Consider the following 19705-nt stretch of genomic DNA (forward strand, 5'->3'; position numbering starts at 1 on the left):
GAGAGAGAGAGAGAGAGAGAGAGAGAGAGAGAGAGAGAATAGAACAGTGCTGGGTTTTTTTAAGTAATAATAAAATCCAACCTAATAGAGCTGTCTTGGCATATCATGAAGCCCAGAACTTGGTAGCCTCCAAGCTCTCCTTCTGAAGAAGTCAAGGATCAATGCAAAATAAACAGCTGCCAGAGGCAGATGTGTAGAATCATAGCTTCCATGAGAGCAAAACCACCAGCTGGTTTTCAAGGGTGGAGGGATAGGCCTGGGTAAGGACCTGGGCCACCAGTAAAACCAAACCAACTGGTGGCAGTGATCTGTCCAAACTCCATGCTACTATTCCAAGATGTAAGCAGATCTCCCAAGGCATGGTCAAGGCAGGAGACCACTGGGAAGGGTTGTTCTAGTTGTTTTCAACCTTTTAACAAAGGACGTTGTTAGTCACTTTCAGTCATGTCTGATTCCTTGTGACCCTTTTTGGGGGTTTTCTTGACAAAGACACTGAAGTGGTTTGCCATTTCCTTCTCCAGTTATTTTACAGATGAGGAAACTGAGGTAAAATTAAGTGACTTGCCCAGGGTCACATGGCGAAAAGTGTCTGAGGCCAGATTTAAACTCAGGTCTTCCTGACTCCCGGCCTGGCACTCTACTCACCGTACCACCTCGCTGGGAAGGGTTAGCCATAGTTAATATGCAAAATGGGGCATGGAAGCCTGGACAAAAATTTTATCTCTCCTTGACCCAGGCCAGGAGAAAGAATATGAATCAAGGGGCCAGACCAAGCCTAATTCTAATTCCCTTTTTTTTTACATGTGAAGTCATGCAAAACATATTTACACATTAGTCATGTTGCAAAAGAAAACACAGACAAAAAATAAAACAAGAAAAATAAGGAAAGTTTAAAAAGTATGCTCTGACCTACTACACTAAGAGTTCCTCATGTCTATCTCTGGGTGTAGAGAGCATTTTTCATCATGGGTCCTTTGGAATTGTCTTGAATCATTGTCTTGATCAGAGTAGCTAAGTCTTTCATAGTTGATCACCCACCCTCACAACACAGTGTTGCTGTTACTGTTTCTGCCCACCTCACTTTGCATCAGTTCATGTAAGTCTTCCCAGGTTTTTCTGAAACTGTCCTGCTGGTTGTTCTTATAGCACAACAGCATTCCATCACAATCATATACCGTAACTTATTCAGCCATTCCCCAATTAATGGGCATCCCCTCAATTTCTAATTCTTGGCCACCACAAAAAGAGCTGCTATAAATATTTTTGTACTTATAGGTCCTTTTCCCATTTTTATGATCTCTTTGGGATACAGACCTAGAAGTGATATTGCTGGTCAAAGGGTATACACAATTTCATAGCTTTTTGGGCATAGTTTCAAATTGCTGTCCAGAATAGTTGGACCAGTTCACTACTCCATCAATAATGCACATGTCCCAATGTTCCCACACCCCCTCCAGCATTTATCATTTTCCTTTTCTGTCATGTTAGCCAATATGATAGGTATGAGGTGGTATCTCAAAGGTTTTTTTTATTTTGCATTTCTCTCATCAGTAGTGATTTAGAGTATTTTTTCATGTGACTATTGAGAGCTTTGATTTCTTCTTCTGAAAACTGCCTGTTCATATCCTTTGACTGCTTATCAATTGGGGAATGGCTCTTATTTTTATAAATTTGGCACATTTCCTTATGTATCTGAGGAATGAAGCCTATATCAGAGAAACTTGCTGTCAAATTTTTTCCCAGTTTCCTGTTTTCCTTCTCATTTGGACTACATTAGTTCTGTTTATGCAAATTTTTCTTAATTTCATGTAATCAAAATTATCTGTCTTACTTCTCATGATCCTTTCTATCTCTTGTTTGGTTATAAACTCTTCCCTTATCCACAGATATGACAGTTACATTTTTCTATGCTCCCCTAATTTACTTATGATATCCCTCTTTATGTCTAAATCATTTATCTATTTTGACCTTATCTTGGTATACAGTGTGAAATATTGGTATGATTCCCTTTAGATTCATTGTTCTTCCTTCGGGTTTTTCTTAGCTTGGAATGTTTGTATACCAACACAGCCCAACTGGAAGTGGGTTGGCGAGTTGATGTGATAAAGCCTGGAAAGAGTTTAGAAATTCCAATCACCTTCTATCCTCGAGAAGCTACATGTTATAAGGAAATCGTTCCCTTTGAAATCAATGGACTCTCACAGCAAAATGTTGAGATCCAGGGGAGAGGCACTGAGATGAAGGTAAGAAACAGAGGATTTTTGGCCCATTTTTGTGTCCTGGAACCCTTGAGTTGTCTGATGAAGCCTCTGGACCTCTTCTCAGAATCATATTTTGAAATGCATAAAACAAAATACATAAGATTAAAAAGGAAACCAATTATATTGAAATGCAGTGATCAAAAAAGACTTTCTAAAGTTCAAAAATGCCAGATTAAGATCCTCTTCCCTTTGGCCCTTTCTCACCTCTCCCTACTAGTTACCCTCTCTCCACCCTTCCCACTATAACCCTTCCTTCCTCCTCAATCGCTTACCTTATCTCCAATCCCACCTATTTTGTTCCTGTTCCCCATCAATTAATCTGCACCCACATCAGCAGCTGCTAGAATTACCTCTCTTGGAAGGATTTGTATTTTAATAAAGGATGCTTGAAAATTAATCAGCTTTAAGAACCAAATGCATTTCAAATGGTGACACTTCAGCCCACCTGGATAGGTGGTAATGATAGATTTTTTGAGACAAAGGGCACTTACAGGAACTCCTCAGATTACAGTACACCCCACAGGCAATTTACTCCTTTGCTCGCCTAGGGGCACACATCTATAAGATATGCCTCTGGAATATCAAAATGTTGGACATGGAAGAATGGCCCAGTGGGGAGGGTATTCGATCTGAAGTCAGGAAGACAGGGTTCAAAAACTGCCTCAGACATTTTATAGTTGTATGACTGAACAAGACACGTATCTTCTATAAAATGAAAGGCTCAGATTCAGTGACCTCCGAGGACATTTCCAGCGATAAATTTATACTTCTGTGATCCAGGGGAATAAGAGCATAATTAATACTTTTTAATAGGAATTTTCCTTTACATTGGAAGAGATAAGAACAGAGGGATGAGAAGAGAGAAAGAAAAGATAAAGTTGGCCCCTTTCTCCATTTTCCCCTTGATTCTCCTTCTATATTTAAAACATAAGACATTGTCCGGGGCGTGACCTGTGCGACAAACTGTGCGTGTATGTGTTGTTATTGCTGATGCTGCTGCTACCACCTTTTCAGGGGGTGTAGGGAGAAGGAATACAAGACCTACCACCTTGGAAATTTGTCTGACCCCCTCTATAGAGTCAAAACACCCAAGTTTTTATTTAGTCCCGAATTCTGTTTTCACAGCTATTTTCCTATCCTATCCGTTCCTGCCTCCATTTTAATCCTTCTTTCTGTTTGCATTTATTTCACCATTTTCTCTCATCTTTTAACTCACTCCCAATAATTGTTCTTTTCTTTGTATTCATCCCTTCCTTCTTTCCCTCCATCCATGCCTCCCTGACTCTTTTCAGGCCCATCCCTCTTTTACCTTCCAACTCCTTCTTCCTCTCAACCACCCATTATCCTTTTTCCTTGTTCCCGCTCCCACAGATTTCAGTCCTGGATCCTGAAAATAAGATTGTGAAGTTTGGAGCTCTATTACCAGGGCAGACGGTCAAGAGGACTGCATCAATCATGAACAACAGCCTCATCCCACTGACCTTTAACCTAACATCAGAGTTCAACATTGTGGAACTCAACGACCCCAAGGTAGGGTGTCCCAAAGAGCTCAGCTCGGTTTTCATCTTTTAATAACAGAAGTATCTCTTAAAATGAGATATACCTCTGGCTCTAAGATGATATCTGACCAAAGAAGCTTGGTACTTGGGCACTCTCTTTGTCATATCACATAATACTCAGATGACAAAATCCCATCTCTAGGTGGGATCTCAGTAGCCAAAGACTGTTTGTTTCCTGCATGTCATTCATTTACACTTAGAGAAGCCACTAAATATTCTCTCAAATGAGAGAATCTTTGTAAAGTGCTTTTGTTGTTGTTGTTTAGTCATTTTGAGAAGTTGTGTCTGACTCTTCGTGACTCCATTTGGGGTTTTCTCGACAAAGATTCTGGAGCGGTTTGCCATCTCCTCTTCCAGCTCATTTTACAGATGAGGAAACTGAGGCAAACAGGGTTAGGTGACTTGCCCAGGGTCACACAGTTAGGAAGAATCTGAGGCCAGATTTGAACTCAGGAACTTGATTCTTAATGACTATAGGCCTGGCATTCTATCCATTATATCACCTAGCTGCCCATAAAGTGCTTAGCACATCACATAATAAGCAAAAATAAAAATCATTTGATGTGCATGTGTTTATATATATGAATGTGTATATGCACATGTGTGTATGTATACATGTGTGCACACATGAGCTATCAAGGTAGGTAACAGAATCTCCTTAAAGATCATCATGGAATAACATAATATATACATCTATGTATATATAGATATATATAGAGAGAGAGAGATGTATTTTCTCAAGATGCTTCTACATGGTGAAGGTATTGAGCTCAAGTATAGCCTGACCCGAGACCCCTTCTCCCTTATTTTTGGACAGCAGCACTTTGCATCTCTAAAAATCAGAAAAAAAAACTGTCTCATTAAGACTGTCTCAAATCAGCTTTGCTCTTAAGTATAGAAATAAATACCGCAAACATTTATTAAGCACCAACTGTATAAAGAGCATCAAACTAGGCATTGAGGGAAATGCACAGTGTAGACGGGACATACTTCCTATCCTCTCTATATGCTTACAGTCTAATGGGGGAAAGACACCAATGCAGAGAATTATAATACAGTATTTAGGATTACAGAGCTAAAGCTGGAAGGGTCTTCAGAGGTTAGAAAGTGAGGCCCCAGAGGTTGTGACTTGCCCATAGCCACATAGCTAATAAGGATTCGAGGCAGGGTTTGAACCTGGGTCCTCTGAATCGCAAACCTATGCTCTCGCTTCCTAAAGAAGTGTTTTAGTGATGGCTGACATTCATAAAGTGCTTTAAGTAGCATTATCTCATTTAATCCTCATCACTACGATCCTGGTAGATCTGAGGAAGAAAATTGAGATTAAACAAGGAGATCTGGGAAGGATTCCTGGAAGAGATGGCATTTGAGCTGGGTAGAAATTCACCAGGCAAAGAGGAGTGTGGGAGGGACGAAGGGCTTTTGAGGAATGACCCAAGGCACAGTGCAGAAAGAAAGCGTTCATGGGAAGGGGTAGTCCGGTTCAGAAAGAGTTTAGAGTGCCTAGAGAGCAGGCTGGTGAGAAAAGGTTACAAAAGGAAGGTGGAGCCAGATCGCAGAAAGTGGTAAATGCCAGGAAGAGGAATCTGCACTTAGCTGAGGAGGCAATAGGGAGCCACTAAAGACTTTTGAACAGGACAGTGGCATGACCAAATCCATTCATTGGAAGCAAATTGACTATGTAGGGACCAAAGAAAGAGCTCTGTTTTTTATTTACTTATCTGTCCGGTACAGAGCTAGCCTGAAGCATCCACAGGCCCCACTGCACTTAGTTGCACTGTCTTTTCCAACCCTTTCTGATGTAAAATAATGCTACAAAGGTATTACTTCTCTTCCCTCATCAATCCAGGAGAAAGTCTCGAAGATTGTTCATTCATTCATTCATTCAAGAAGCATACAGTGTTCCAGGCACTGGGCTAAGTAATGGGGATGCAAAAATGAAAATGAAACAGTGTCTGACCTCAAGGAGGTTACATTCTTTGGAGGGGGAGGGGAAATGCAAACACAAAATATGGACAAGGGACTTTCTCGGGGAGAGCACTGGAAACTGGGGAGAGAGCCTTCCTTAGGAGGTGTCATCGAAGCTGAGCTCTGAAGGAAGCAAGGGATTCTAGGAGGCAGGGAGGGCAGGGCACGGCCAGTGCAAAGGAAGAAACAAGTGATAGAATGTTGTTTATGGGAAACAACCAGCAGGCAGTTTGGCCAGTGCATTGGCGTGTGTGAAGGAGAGTAAATAAGGTGCAGTAAGCCTGCAGCCAGACTGGGAGGGGCTTTAAAAACCTCTTAGAGGAGTTCAGTGCTTCATATCTGATGCTGGAGTCAAGAGGCAAATGCTGCTGGAGCGTCTTGAACTAGGGAGGGGCACAGTCAGACTTGTGCTTAAGGATATCCGTTTGACAGCTGTGTGGAGGCTGGATTGGAGAGAGAAGAGACGAGACGCAGGGAAACCAAATTAGGAGGCTATTGTCCAGGCAAAAGATGACAACTAGGGTATGGACCGGGTAAGTGTAGAAAAGGGAACAACTGGGAGATCTATAGTGGAGGTAGAATCAGCAACTGATCAAATGTAAGGGCTGAGGGAGAGTGAAGATTTGAGAACAGCGTCAGAGGTGGTCAGCCTGACTGGCTGGAAGGATGGTGGTACCCCCAAAGAAACAGGGATTAGGAAGAGGGAGAGGAGATAAGGGGCCCTGTCTGGGCATGCTGAGTTTGAGATGTCTATAGGTTCCCTACCCCGGGTCATCCATTTGGAGATGCCCCATAGGCAGCTGGTGATACAGGACTAGTATTCAGGACAGGGACCAGATAAGATGTAGAAATTCCAGAGTTGTCTGTGTGTATAAAGTTGAACCATGGGAGGAGATAGGTCACCAAGAGAGAAGAGGGTCCAGGTAAGATCCCTGAAAAGACCTCTTTTCATGCTCTCAGCCAATCCGGGTGATAGGTGCCCCAGGTGTTATTCCCATTTTACAGATGAAGGGTCTGAGACTGAGGGAGGTTCAGGGACTTACCCAAGAGGCAGGATTCAAACTCAGGTCTTTGGAGCTTCAAGCCACATGATTCCCACTAAGTCACGTTGCTTTCTGAGCTGATAGATCAGGATGGTTAAAGTTTAGATGTTCTTTTACTTTGGACGATTTCGTTCTGGGCAGCAGCACGACTCTCAAGCACCATGAGAACTAGGTATAGTAAGTACCCAACCCTACAGAGCAGTGCTCAGAAAGGGTTTTCCCACTTGAGCATCTTAAATCATCCTTCTCTTTCTCCTTCTAGCTGCATCTCAAAGACGTTAGATGGGACAGTAGATAGAGCATTGGACCTGGAGTCAGGAAGACCTGAAATCAAATCCAGCCTCAGACATTTACTAGCTGTGTGACCCTGGGCAAATTACTTGACTTCCATCTGCCTCAGTTTTTACAACTGTAAAATGAGGATAATAATAGTACCTACCTCAAAGGGTTAAGATGATCAAATGAGATAATATTTGTAAAGTGCTCAGCATAGTGTCTAAGACATAGTAGGCACTTAATAAATGCCTATTCCCTTCCCTGCTATGGGATAACAGCCACTTGCTACTCTGGGACCAAAATGAAAGAAATAATCAGCAGTAACAAAGTAAGGCAATACTAGTACATGTTTTCAAAGCTTTCTTTAAAAAAAAAAAAGGCTGAGGGGAAATAAGAGGAATTATTAAGCATCTTCTCACCTAAAATGTTTTAAGGCTAGAAAAAACTTTATCTAAGATGGGTTAGGTGAAAAAAATAGGCTAGGTAACTTAGGATCCTACCATGGCAAAGCTAAAAGGGACCCTAGAAATCACCTAGCATGCCCCTTCATTTTACAGATAAAGAAACTGAGACCACTTGGGGAGCTGGCAGGCAGAGCCTAGCCCCACTGGCTCCTATGCCAGTGCTTTTTGCATTGCACTACAAGGTGCTGGAAAATACCTATCCCAGATCTTGCATGACCTTGGGTAAGTCATGTAACAGCTCGATGCCTTGGTTTCCTCAAAATCAAACTAAAGGATTTCTAAGGTCCTTTCCATCTCTGTATCATATGATTTTATAAACCTAGGCTTTGTTGATGAAATGCGATGCCCCCAAGAGACCCAGGACCATCAGCCTACTAAGCCAATTAACATAGAGCTTGCCAGGTGGCCTGCTTGAGTATCTGTCTTTTTGCCAATTCAGGTTATGACCTTGACACCTTGCTCCAACGTTACCCTGAAGCCCCAAGAAGTCTGTAAAGTGGAGATTGTCTTCTCCCCACAAAAACGTATCCCCCAATTTAGCGAGGAGATACTCCTGGAGTATGCGGGGCTCCTACGTGCCCTCTTTCTCATCAGTGGCTGCTGCCAGGCCCTAGAGATCGTCCTGGACCAGGAGCATGTCCCCTTTGGGGCTGTGGTCTATCGGGCTCATGTGACGCGTCGGCTCCTCATGATGAACGTCGGGGACATTGGAGCAAGGTAGGGGCCGTGACATTCGGGCTGTGCCTGGGAAATATCCCTGCTAAGAGAGCAGCCGTCTCAGTCCATCCCATCTCTACGGCAGGCTTATTAAGAGGCTTCAACTCCCCACGAGCATTCCCCCCACCCCTCATTGTGATGTGACAGCAACAACTCCATTAAGAGACTCCTACTTTCTTCACATCCCACCAAGTCCCTCCTCTGTCAGTTGATCAACAAGCATTGATCAAGCACTTGACCTAGTCTTTATCCAATCATTTGGACATACAGAGAAATGCGTTCTCCAGCAGAGTCATTGGACTACATTGGACTTGTCCTATCTAGGCTGAGCACCAGGAATAGATGACAGATAGAGCCTAATGCTATCAAAAAGGCCAGTCTGTCTCCCAGCCTGCCTCAGTCTCAATCAGTTCCCATTGGTGCCCGGTGGAACTTTCACCTCCTGGAATGGGAAGTGTGACCCATGAGTATCATGCTCTAATCATAACATTCCTTCCCATTCACCTCTTGTCAATTCTATCCCAGCTTCCCCAAGAAGGGTGCTTGGTGTTTGTATATATAGGAGTATATCCATACACACACACACACACACACACACACACACACACACACATTTAACACCACAAGGATGTGGATGTATGCACATGTGCTCGTACTTTTATCTGCAGATCCCAGCATAATGCTTGGTACGCCGTAGGCTCTTGATAAATACTTGACTGGCTGGTGGATTACTCTGCGTAGAGATGAGTTGCAATATGGGGGATGATCTGTCTAAGCCATTAGCAGAAGTTTTATGTTCTTATTTCTGGCGATACTAGAAATCCTCAATAACTCTCTCTACATTGTTACTGGAATTCTCGTAGACTAAATATAAAGAGTTGGGTCTGGAAGGGACCTTAGAGATGAATAGCCCAACCCTTTCACTGCATAGATGAAGAAATGGAGACCCCAAGAGGGGATGTGATTTTCACAGGACCAGCATCCAAGACTCCCTCCACTGTCCTTATCTTTCTCCTTCAAGTTTAGTATCTGAAGCCAGGATAAGGAATGAAATCCTCCTAGGTGCTAAATCACCTGAAAAGTTGGATCCCTCCTGGCCCTGACTTAGTTCTGTGAAAGGGGCATGAGCCCACTTTAGACATATTTTAGGCTGGCAAAGGAAGCAGCTTTTTGACTCAACACAAGTGTCTGGCTTGGCTTCTTTTGGCATTTCCCATGGAGTCCCAGGTACCAGTGGTTCTTCCCTTATCTTTTATGAGGATGTCATCAGCTTGTCCTGCCTCTCAAGGGGGTCCAAGCTTTCCAGCTGAAGGCTGTGCAATCTTAAAAATAATGACTTTAATCCTTGGCCTCCAGCTTCAGGTACAAGTCAATGGGCAAACTATCTCAGTCTCTCTCTGTCTACTGGCTGCTACCACCCTCCTACCTACAAACATGTCCATGTCGCCCTCATCCTCAAAAAACCCTCACTTGACCTTCTACCTCCACTCACTATTGATCTATATCTCTTCTGTTTAATGCATTGAAAATGTCGTCTACAATAAGTGCTTCCATTTTTTCTTCCTCTCACTCTTTTCTCGACCCCATACAATCTGGCATCCAACCTCACCAAAACTCTCTCTCCAAAGTGACCATTGATCTCTTAATTGCCAAATGCAATGGCCTTTTCTCAATCCTCTTGCTCCTCAACCTTTTGGCGGACTGTGACTCTATTGATCACTCTCTCCTTCAGTCCTCATGCATCTTACTCCCCAACATGTACTCTTTGATCTGGTGACACTGGCGTCCTCAACGTCCCATGAACAAGACACTCCATTTGTCAGCTCCTGACATTTTCTCTGGCTGTCCCCCCTGACTGGAATGCTCTGCCTTCTTATCACCAACTAGCACCTTAGTAAATAATAGCGCCTTAATAATACGTATTAACTGACTAACATTTACTAAGTATCTACTATGTGCCAGCCATTGTGCTAAGCTCTGGGGATACACAAAGAGGCAAAAGATAGTGCCTGCCCTCAAGGAGATTACAGTCTAATGTGCGAGACCACAAATAAACAAATATATGCAAACAAGGTATAGACAAAATAAATTGGGGGTAATTTCAGAGGGAAGACATTAAAATGGAAGAGAACCCTAGAAAGGCTTCCTATAGGAGGTGGGACTACTGGATTCGGTAGACAGTGTGAGTGCCTTCACAATTCTCTTCTTTTTCTTTGTCTCTGAAAAGATTCGAATGGGATGTCAAGAAATTTGCACCTAATTTCTCAATTACCCCAGATAAAGGCTACATCACCCCCGGAATGGAGGTTGCTTTTGAAGTGACCTATCATCCCACTGAGCTGGGCAAAGACAGCTTCTATAAAAACCTGCCCTGTAGCATCCAGGGGAGCAAACCTCTCCTGCTTACCCTGTCTGGAGTCTGTGTGAATGTGTCTGGAATAAAAGAGGTAAGCCTCTCCAAATCACAAACAGGAAAGCCAAAACAAAGCAACATGAAAATACAGCAGGATGATTCATTTTCTCATTGTAAGTACTTGGTAATATTCTGACTGGCGCATAAACTTGAAACCTATTTCAAATAATACAAATTACCCAGATAAAATATACCCGTGTACCCGTCCTCTTCTAAAGATCTCTCACACACTGTAGCGTGCACGTGACACTTGACTGAAAGATACACTGGCTAAGCATATCTGTCAGGTACCACCATACATACAAGAGAACTATTGACTATGGGCCTTCTAGTGCCCATCATTGGAAGGTGGTACCCCCAAAAGAAATTGGGATAGGCAGAGATAGTCCATCATTGGAAGACAGGATAATAAATTATTTGGCTCTAGCAACTGACGACTCAGTCATAGAGAGATTGCCAACCAATCAGGGTGTGGAGCAGAGCACATAGCATGCAAAAATCACAGATGCTTGAAGTATTGAAGCATGTATGTGTACACATATAGATATAGAAATAGCTATAGCTATAGAAACACACACAGGAAAGCCCTCATTCAATAGCCTGGAGTCTCATAAGACCAAAATGAGTGGACCATCAGTTTTCAAACTTTTTGGTCTCAGGATCCTTCTATACTCACAAAAATTACTGAGGATCCCAAAGAGATTTTGTTTATGTGGGTCATGTTACATTTGAAAATTAACATAAACTGAGAGACAGTGGTCTGAGCTCAATTTATTAGGCTAGCAGTAACTAATAAATTGGGTCAATGGTCTCTCTCAGTGACCAAAGACCCTGAGGTAGGGCTTACCAGCCTTCATATAATTCTGGAGAGTTACAGATAGGTGGAGAAGACAATACAATTGGTGACAGGGTAGACAGCATTATGGGGGTGAGGATGACATGATTGGTTGGAAATTGGGAGTGAGAGGTTAGCAACAACCTCCTCCTTCCCTCCTGTGACTAAGAAATGTTCACTGTTGGAGTCCAGCTGCAAGGTTAAAGATAGTGAACCAGACAACTTTGGATAACAAACCAGACATCCTTAAAGGATAGCTTGTTGGGAAAGATACTAGACCAGACACCTTCCTCCTTCAAGGGGAACAGATTTCCTTGACACAAGAATATATCAGTGATTAACAAGAGAACTGGATTTCTGAACTTAACTTATTACAGGCCAACTGAATCTCTGAACTAAGTTCAGAGACAAAGAACCATGACTTGGGCAGTTATAGGACAAAATCAGTTAACTTTTAAGTAGGATCAATTTTTAAAAAGACACCGACTCAATCTGCTTATTTCAGTTATATCTATCAATATTTACCATATTAGAAATTAAAACAGATAAAGTTCAATGTATAATTCATTTAAAATAACAATAATAAACCCATTACACATTAACATAAATAACATCTTCTTTTGAAAAATAGCTGTTTTCTAAAAAAAAAATAGTGAGAAAAGCAACATTATTTTACATATCTTTTTACAAATATCTTTCATGTCTGGCTTAATAAAAGGCAGCTTGCTTCTCATATCTTCTTCCACATTCAGTTCGTTGATATTTATTATTTTGGGTGAAGTGTATGAAGAAAATCCAGCCTCATATGGATAAGTAGTTGGAAAAGGGAGGAATATTTTAATAGGTAAATACCTCCATGATATTATTATAAAAATCATTTTGATCTCGTGGGTCCCCTTAAAGCATCGTGGGGATTCCCAGTGGTCCACGGACACCACTTTGAGATCTGTTGGTATAGATTATAAAAATATTTTACAATGAAATGGGTCTTCACATCAGTGATGGACCCTTCATAACAATCTCATCTCATGAGCACGCCAAAGCACCAATGGCAGTAGAAGCAAAGGTGGAATTTTGACTCACACACACAGGAAGCTCGAACCCCGGCTCCAGGAAGGCATTGCAGAGGTGGGGTTAGGGTGGTCCTGCCAACATTGCCCAAAGGCTTCTCAGCAAACTCACAGGATTTAAAAGAAAAATACAGGGAGAAATTGTTCCCCACATTCTGACATCAGGGGAGAACTAAAGAAGGGCAGGGAGAGGTTAGACAAAGTGGAAAAATATGAAGAATTTTTTGAAAGATGATATTAAAGGTCTCTGAATTCATCCTTTATACTTCTTTCAGTCCAAGGGAATAGAATGCTCTTCCAAGTACCCTGATTGTTCCCCTTCTCAGTAATGAGAAAACTATATCAAAAACACTCTTGTTTCCTTAAATCCTGGAGAACACGTAGAAACCAGACCAGAAAATCTGAAGGGCATTTTTCGTTCTGGAAAATTGGCAGAATGCTCTCATAAGAAAGGAATAATAATTCTCATTTCTTTAGGGCCTCTACGTTTATGATGTTTTCCTCACAATTCTGAAATAGAGGATATGCACGTCTTTTTTACCTCCATTATACAGATTAGGAAACCCAGGCTCAGAGAAGTTACAGAGCATGTGTCCAGGGTCACCCACCTACAAGGTGTCAGCCAGGCTGGAATCCAGTTTTCAAACTCCAGGATGAGGGTTCTTCCCGTGACTCAATGCAGAAATATGTGTGGCTAACAAGTCCGGAAAGTCCATGCCACCACCTTCTCAGTGTTCAGTTGGACCCATTTATGCCATAAAGTATTACTTGAGACTTTCTCCACGGGACCCTATGGACTTATGCCCATCCAACCGGCCAACTAGTGCCCAAGTCTTACTTTTTCCGGATTTGTGGTAACTGAGTGACCCGCTACTTGTGTTACGGATTTTAGTTAGCACTTTCCATTGGGTCCCCATTCCATCAAAGATGGGTACTTTCCTCCCATCCTCCCCCAGCACACCCCATACAGGCCAGAGGCCACTTCCTGTTGAAGCTAACATTGGTACCTCTTTGTTCCAGACAGTGAATTTCACCTGTCAGGTGCGCTCCAAACAGACCCAGACCATCATGCTGTCTAACCGCAGCAACCACACCTGGCATCTGCATCCCATCCTTGAAGGAGAGCACTGGGAAGGGCCAGAGTTTCTCATCCTGGAAGCCCATCAGCAAAACAGGCCCTATGAGATCACCTACAGGCCCCTCACCATGAATGTTGATGGTCGGAAGCATATGGTATATGGTCTTGTGCATTTACATCCTACTACCTGCCCCCATTAGATTCCCAGTTCCCTTTTCTTTGGTCCCCCCCCCATAATGTTGTACCTAGTGAGCAGGCTTTCCATTATTGGGTCCTCCAGTGTTGCTAAGACTCGGGGAAGCCATGATGCCCTGTTAAACTTAATTCTACTGACTGATAGAGGGCCCTGAATATATTTCTGACAATACTGCTACTTCCTCTTAGGGCACTCTCTTCTTCCCACTCCCTGACGGGACAGGCTGGCTGTACGCTCTCCAAGGGACCGCTGACGCTCCCAAAGCAGTAGCCAATATCTACCGGGAGGTGCCGAGCAAGACGCCCTACGTTGAGCTATTGCCTGTTGAAAACTGGCTGAACAAAATGCAGAGGTGAGACCGCGGGGCTGTGGTCCTCGGATTGCTCAGCAGGGCGCTCGGTCCATCAGAACCCTAGAAGCACAGCCGGGGTCAAAAAGCCACCTCCCTTAAACATGTCAGGACACACAAACATAAAGAACAGCCACCGGGTAAAAAAATAAATGTATGTGTCAAGTTCTCTGAAAAGGGTCATTTCCAGTTTTTGAAGGAGGAAATATAAACTGCTAGTAAACACAGGAAAAGCCCGTCAAATTATAATAACAGCAGGCATTTATAAGGCACTTTAAGGTTTGCAAAGTGCTTTATAAATATTATCTCACTTTATCCTCACAATAATCCTGGGAGGCAGCTATCTCCACTTTACAGATGAGGAAACTGAGGCAGACAATGATCACACAGATAGTTTCTGAGGCTGGATTAGAACTAAGGTCCCACTGACTCCCGACCCAGCATGCTATCTACTACACCACCTAGATCCCTCTCTCATAATCGGAGATATTTTCATTAAGACATTAAAATATGGCCTTACACCCATGAAATTGGGGGAGGAGGCGAACAGCCCCTAAATGACTAAATTCGGTCTTGGCAAGGCTGCAAGGAAATAGGCACCTTATTACATTGCTGGCAGGACTCAGTCTTTTCAGAGAGCGGTCTAGCAGTATACCAGAAAAAGCAAAACGCCAATCATATACCCTTGGACCCAACAATTCCCACTGCTGGGACTTTATCTTGAACATATCATTAAAGAGAAACAGACCTAACTGCACAAAAATATTAATTGCTGCTTTATTTGTATATAATACGGGGAATGTCTGAATAAATGACAGCATATCAATTAATGCAATGGCATACTGTGGTGCTATAAAAATAGTAATGAAGAAAAGAGCAAGGGAAAAAAATGAAATGATGAAAAGCAAGGTCAGCCAAACAAGGGAACCTCATACCTACTGGACCAAGTCATAGATAGAAAGCAGTGGACCTTTCCCAAGGGGATCTAAGGTCCTTCTGCGGCCCTTCCAACATTATGTATTGCCATTTTGGGGTCATTAGGCAGCTAGGTGGCGCTGCAGTGTCTAGAGTGCCAGGCCTAGAGTCAGGAAGACCTGAGTTCCAATACGGCCTCAGGTACTTCCTATCTGTGTGACCCTGAGCAAGTCACTTAGTCCTGATTGCCTCAGTTTCTTCATCTGTAAAATGAGCTAGAGAAGGAAATGGCAAATCACTCCAGTATATTTGCCCAAAAAAAACCCAAATTGGGGTCATGAAGAGTCAAACATGACTGAAAAATGACTGAACAACAACTAATGATATTGAATAATTCATCTTCTGTCCTACTCTCAGGCTGCCTGTAAGCAAAGAAGGAAGAAAAGGTAGTGTGGTAATAAACCATTGAATTTGGATCAGGAGGACCGGGTTCAAATCTTGGCATTGCTCTTACTGCTAAAGTGACCCCAAGACTTAGTTTTTTCATCTGTAAAAGAGCCTACCACTGAATCTCAGCCTGGCTCCCTACTACCTACGTGACATTGGACAAATCCCTTCTCTTTTATGGGCTTCAGTTTCCTTACATGTAAAATAGCGAATCAAGACCAGACGTCTTCCAACGTCCGTCCCCTTTCTAAATCCTATACTCCTAATGCTTAATCTTGAGCAAGCAACAACGTGTTCTCCATCATCTTCTTCACCACTTTCTAGATTCCGAGTCGTGGTGGACGTGATAAAGCCAGAGAAACTGGACCTGAGTGTGACAATAAAAGGCCTCGATTACATCGACGTCCTGGCAGGATCCAAGAAAGACTACAAGTTGAACTTTTTTTCCTTCAAGGAGGGGATATTCTCTGTAAAGGTACGCAGAGTGCCAGCACTATCCAGAGGCTCTGGTCATTGGCTTTCTCTCACCCCTAACAGCCAGAGTCTATAGAAAGTCTGGAACTTTCTATCAATAGGGTTTAATACCTGCCAACTATTCCCATTGCAGTATGGCGGCCATGTCAGCACGTGCAGCCCACATGCTAGCTGCCTTCTGACATCTGCTCCTACTTGCACCTGGACCTTAACTCCCTATAGGCAGGTTGGCCAGGCCCAATGCTGCATGCTTCTCACAAGGGAACGCTTGTGGCATGATTATTGTAAGACTTCCACTCTCCATCCTATGGAAAGATAACAAGTGTTGCTGCATATAAGGTAAGCATAGTCCAGGCAAACTGCAAACTCCAGCTATCCCAGAAGTGTCCGAGCACTGTTTGACCTGGGCCCAATTCAGTTCAATCCAACAGTGATTAAGCTCCTCTTGAGCCTACATAGCATCTTTCAGATGGCAAGCTGAACTTCTCAATTCATTTGTAGACACAAACACGATGAGATTTCTTCTCTCTGCCACCTGAGGTCCTGATGTGGGAAAAGTCACCCTAATTTTTGGATAGTTTATTCTCCTTGCTAAGTCTCTGGAAAATGTTGCTACAAAGCTGGTCTTCGGAAGTGTTCAAAGGGAAATGCTTTGTTCAGGCTTTTGCCCTGATCAATGAGGCAAAACTCAGGAAAAAGATACTTAAAAGTAGTTTATTAAATATATCAAAGTAGCAATGTGTTGACAGGCTGACCACTAGAGATCAGCAAGGGATTCAAGATGGAGCCAGTTTTTATTGTTAACTTTTGAAATGAGATAAAGATCATTCAAATAGGTCCATAAAGCAAAAAGGGGATAGGCCATTCTGTCTCAGCTCCTCCTCAAATGCAGCATCATAAGGAGATGAGATTATAAATAAAGGGAATGGGCTTCTCCATGCTGGCTAACAGGTAGGAAATGACCTACTGTGTGCTGGATAACAGGTCATACAAAAGCTGCAGACTGGATGACACCACCCCCAACACTGATTGACAGGCAGTACCAGTAGCAAACTAAATCAGTATAACTTTCTTTTTTTTTTTGGTTTGTTTTTTTTTTAGGCAATTGGGGTTAAGTGACTTGCCCAGGGTCACACAGCTAGTAAGTGTCAAGTGTTTGGTCTGAGGCTGGATTTGAACTCAGGTCCTCCTGACTTCAGGGCTGGTGCTCTATCCACTGCGCCACCTAGCTGCCCCATCAGCATAACTTTCAATGGAACAGAGAACCTTCATGCACACAAGGGGTCATCACTCAGTAGCATTCATACTGGGAGGTGCAGTCTGGTCTGTGGGTATTAATGGGCCGCTTGATTATTCCTGTGTGTCTCATTTAATATGGGCTGCTGTCGTAGGGGCCCCAGGCTAGAGTTCACAGAAGCCCCCGGTCTGGCAGACTGCTTTCTACCTGCTGTGTGAGGCTTCAGCAAAGAGACCCTCACTGGGGGCATCAGCTGGGATTGACATGCCAAGGCTACTCACACTATAGAATAAGTTTCCATCATTTGAATCATACTTTTCCATTAACCTACCCGGAGGGGAGGGGGACAGAGAAAAGCATTTATTAACCACCTACTATATGCCAGGCACTGTGCTAAGAGCTTTACAAATGTTATCTCAGTTGATTATGAAACTGGGGATATATTCCCTAGGGAAGCATCTTATTTCCCCAATCACCAAATTATTTTTTTTTAAAATAGTGCTTTAGAATGCATCAAAACTTTTCAAGGGTTAACTTTTCTATATTTGTAGAAAAAGCATGCTTTGAGTAAAAAACACAAATAACATTCAAAACAAATAACAAAATAAAATATGATGCTGGGAACTGAAAATGTTATAGCAGAACTTTATTCTTTGAATGCTGGATCATCACGGGAAAGAGATTCTGGGGGGCTGGAAAACAAGAGGCAGAGGAGACCAAGGTCCCCTAAAGTAGTCTTTGACCCATCTTTATCTCAAGTGTGTGAAGTGAACATAGATTTCCCAGCTGGTTGGTTTGATTCTTAGAAGGTTTTCCCTACCAACGTCTCTGATTTGTCTAATTAACAAAGGGTTGAGGCTATATTAGCATCCTGAAAGGTTTTGCTTCTTTCTCACATGTGCAACTTTAAAAGTGTTTTATGCTTAACAAACTTAGTTCCTTTCATTTGTGATCTAGAACAGAAGGACTGAGGTGTCAAGTATCATTCAGAGAATCATTTCCCTAACTTATTATTGCTGTCAATTGAGATTTTCATCTATTGCATGTCCTTTAAGTAGGGCATTCTTTGTATAAAATATTTAGGAAGTCTCCCATGCGAGCAGAGCAGAGCTGGGGTATCAGTTCCCAGCCCACAGCCCAGTCTGAAACCAGCGGTGGAATAGCTATGGCAGAAATCCCAGACCAAAGGGGGTCCGGCAGATCTGTCTGCTGCTCTACCTGCAGAGCCTCCCAGCTGGCTGACAGAGGCTGATTCCAGCAACAGTTTATGCCACGGGCCTGTTGTCTAGACCCAAATCAACGTCAGGAACTTGCAGGGCTTGTACGGGGAAAGCAGCATTCAGACTTTGCCCTGAAAGCTTACAGATCCCCAACCTAAGCTGTCTCTGAAAACCTGCAATAATACTATATTTAATACCTTGGGAAAGCAGCAGGAGGTGTCAAGCAGACATAAGCACAGCCCAGACATTTCATCTAGAAGTGGGGAGAGCCTAGCCCTAACATAAAGTCTGAAGTAAAGAAGGAGGCTTAAAAAATAAGCAAGGTGTTCATTTTATGACCTAGCTTGACTCTAAAGCACTTTGATTTTTTTACTACAAGGTCTGAAAATTTAACATTTAATTCACTGCAGTAGTTAACTTATCTAGATGTTGATCCTTAGTATAGGGATGAATGTGTAGAAAAAGTATTGTCATTGCATAGTATAAGAAATTCAATTTGAGTGTATAATGTTTGTATTAAGAGTAACAGAGGAGTCTTTCAGCTAAGGAAACCTTTTGGGGTTTTTCTTTTGGCATGTCAGTAATATGGTAATTTGTGATCTGTTGCACTTCATACTGTTACATATTTAATGAACTTTAAATAAACTAATTAGAAAAGTTTAAAAAAATAAGCAAATAAGAAAGAACCCTGGAGCTGCTAGGTCGCGCAGTGGATAGAGCTCTGGCCTTGGAGTGAGGAGGACCTGAGTTCAAATCTGGCCTTAGACACTTGACACTAGCGGTGTGACCTTGGGTAAGTCACTTAACCCTGATTGCCTAACAAAAAAAGAAAAAGAAAGAAAGAAAGAAAGAAAGAACCCCACCATAAAGAGCTATTATAAAGAAGTTCAAAGCACAAACCCAGAAGATGATGACTCCAAAACATCTATAAGCAAAGCCTCAAAGAAAAACGACTTGGGCATGAGCTCAACTAGAATTCCTGAAAAAGAGGAAACAAGCATTTTTAAGAGTTAAAAATGATTACATAGGGACAGCTAGATGGCACAGGGGACAGAGCTCCAGCCTTGGAGTCAAGAGGACCTGAGTTCAAATCCAGCCTCAAACACATAATACTTACTAGCTGTGTGACCCTGGGCAAGTCACTTAACCCCATTGCCTCACCAAAAAAGCAAAAAAAAAAAAA

General features: G+C 42.6%; 1 protein-coding gene across 1 annotated transcript in view; it reads left to right on the top strand.

The window, feature by feature from the left end:
* Positions 1-19705, top strand: part of HYDIN (HYDIN axonemal central pair apparatus protein) — a 470364-nt gene that overhangs the window by 438573 nt on the left and 12086 nt on the right. Inside the window, exons 77-83 of the mRNA XM_027857914.1 lie at positions 2045-2243; positions 3633-3791; positions 8011-8288; positions 10516-10735; positions 13627-13839; positions 14069-14232; positions 15916-16066. Coding sequence (XP_027713715.1) covers positions 2045-2243; positions 3633-3791; positions 8011-8288; positions 10516-10735; positions 13627-13839; positions 14069-14232; positions 15916-16066 — 1384 coding nt within the window. The remainder of the gene's footprint in view (positions 1-2044; positions 2244-3632; positions 3792-8010; positions 8289-10515; positions 10736-13626; positions 13840-14068; positions 14233-15915; positions 16067-19705) is intronic.

Source organism: Vombatus ursinus, unplaced genomic scaffold, assembly GCF_900497805.2.
Source record: "Vombatus ursinus unplaced genomic scaffold, bare-nosed wombat genome assembly UNPS02012515.1, whole genome shotgun sequence".
Lineage (NCBI taxonomy): Eukaryota > Metazoa > Chordata > Mammalia > Diprotodontia > Vombatidae > Vombatus > Vombatus ursinus.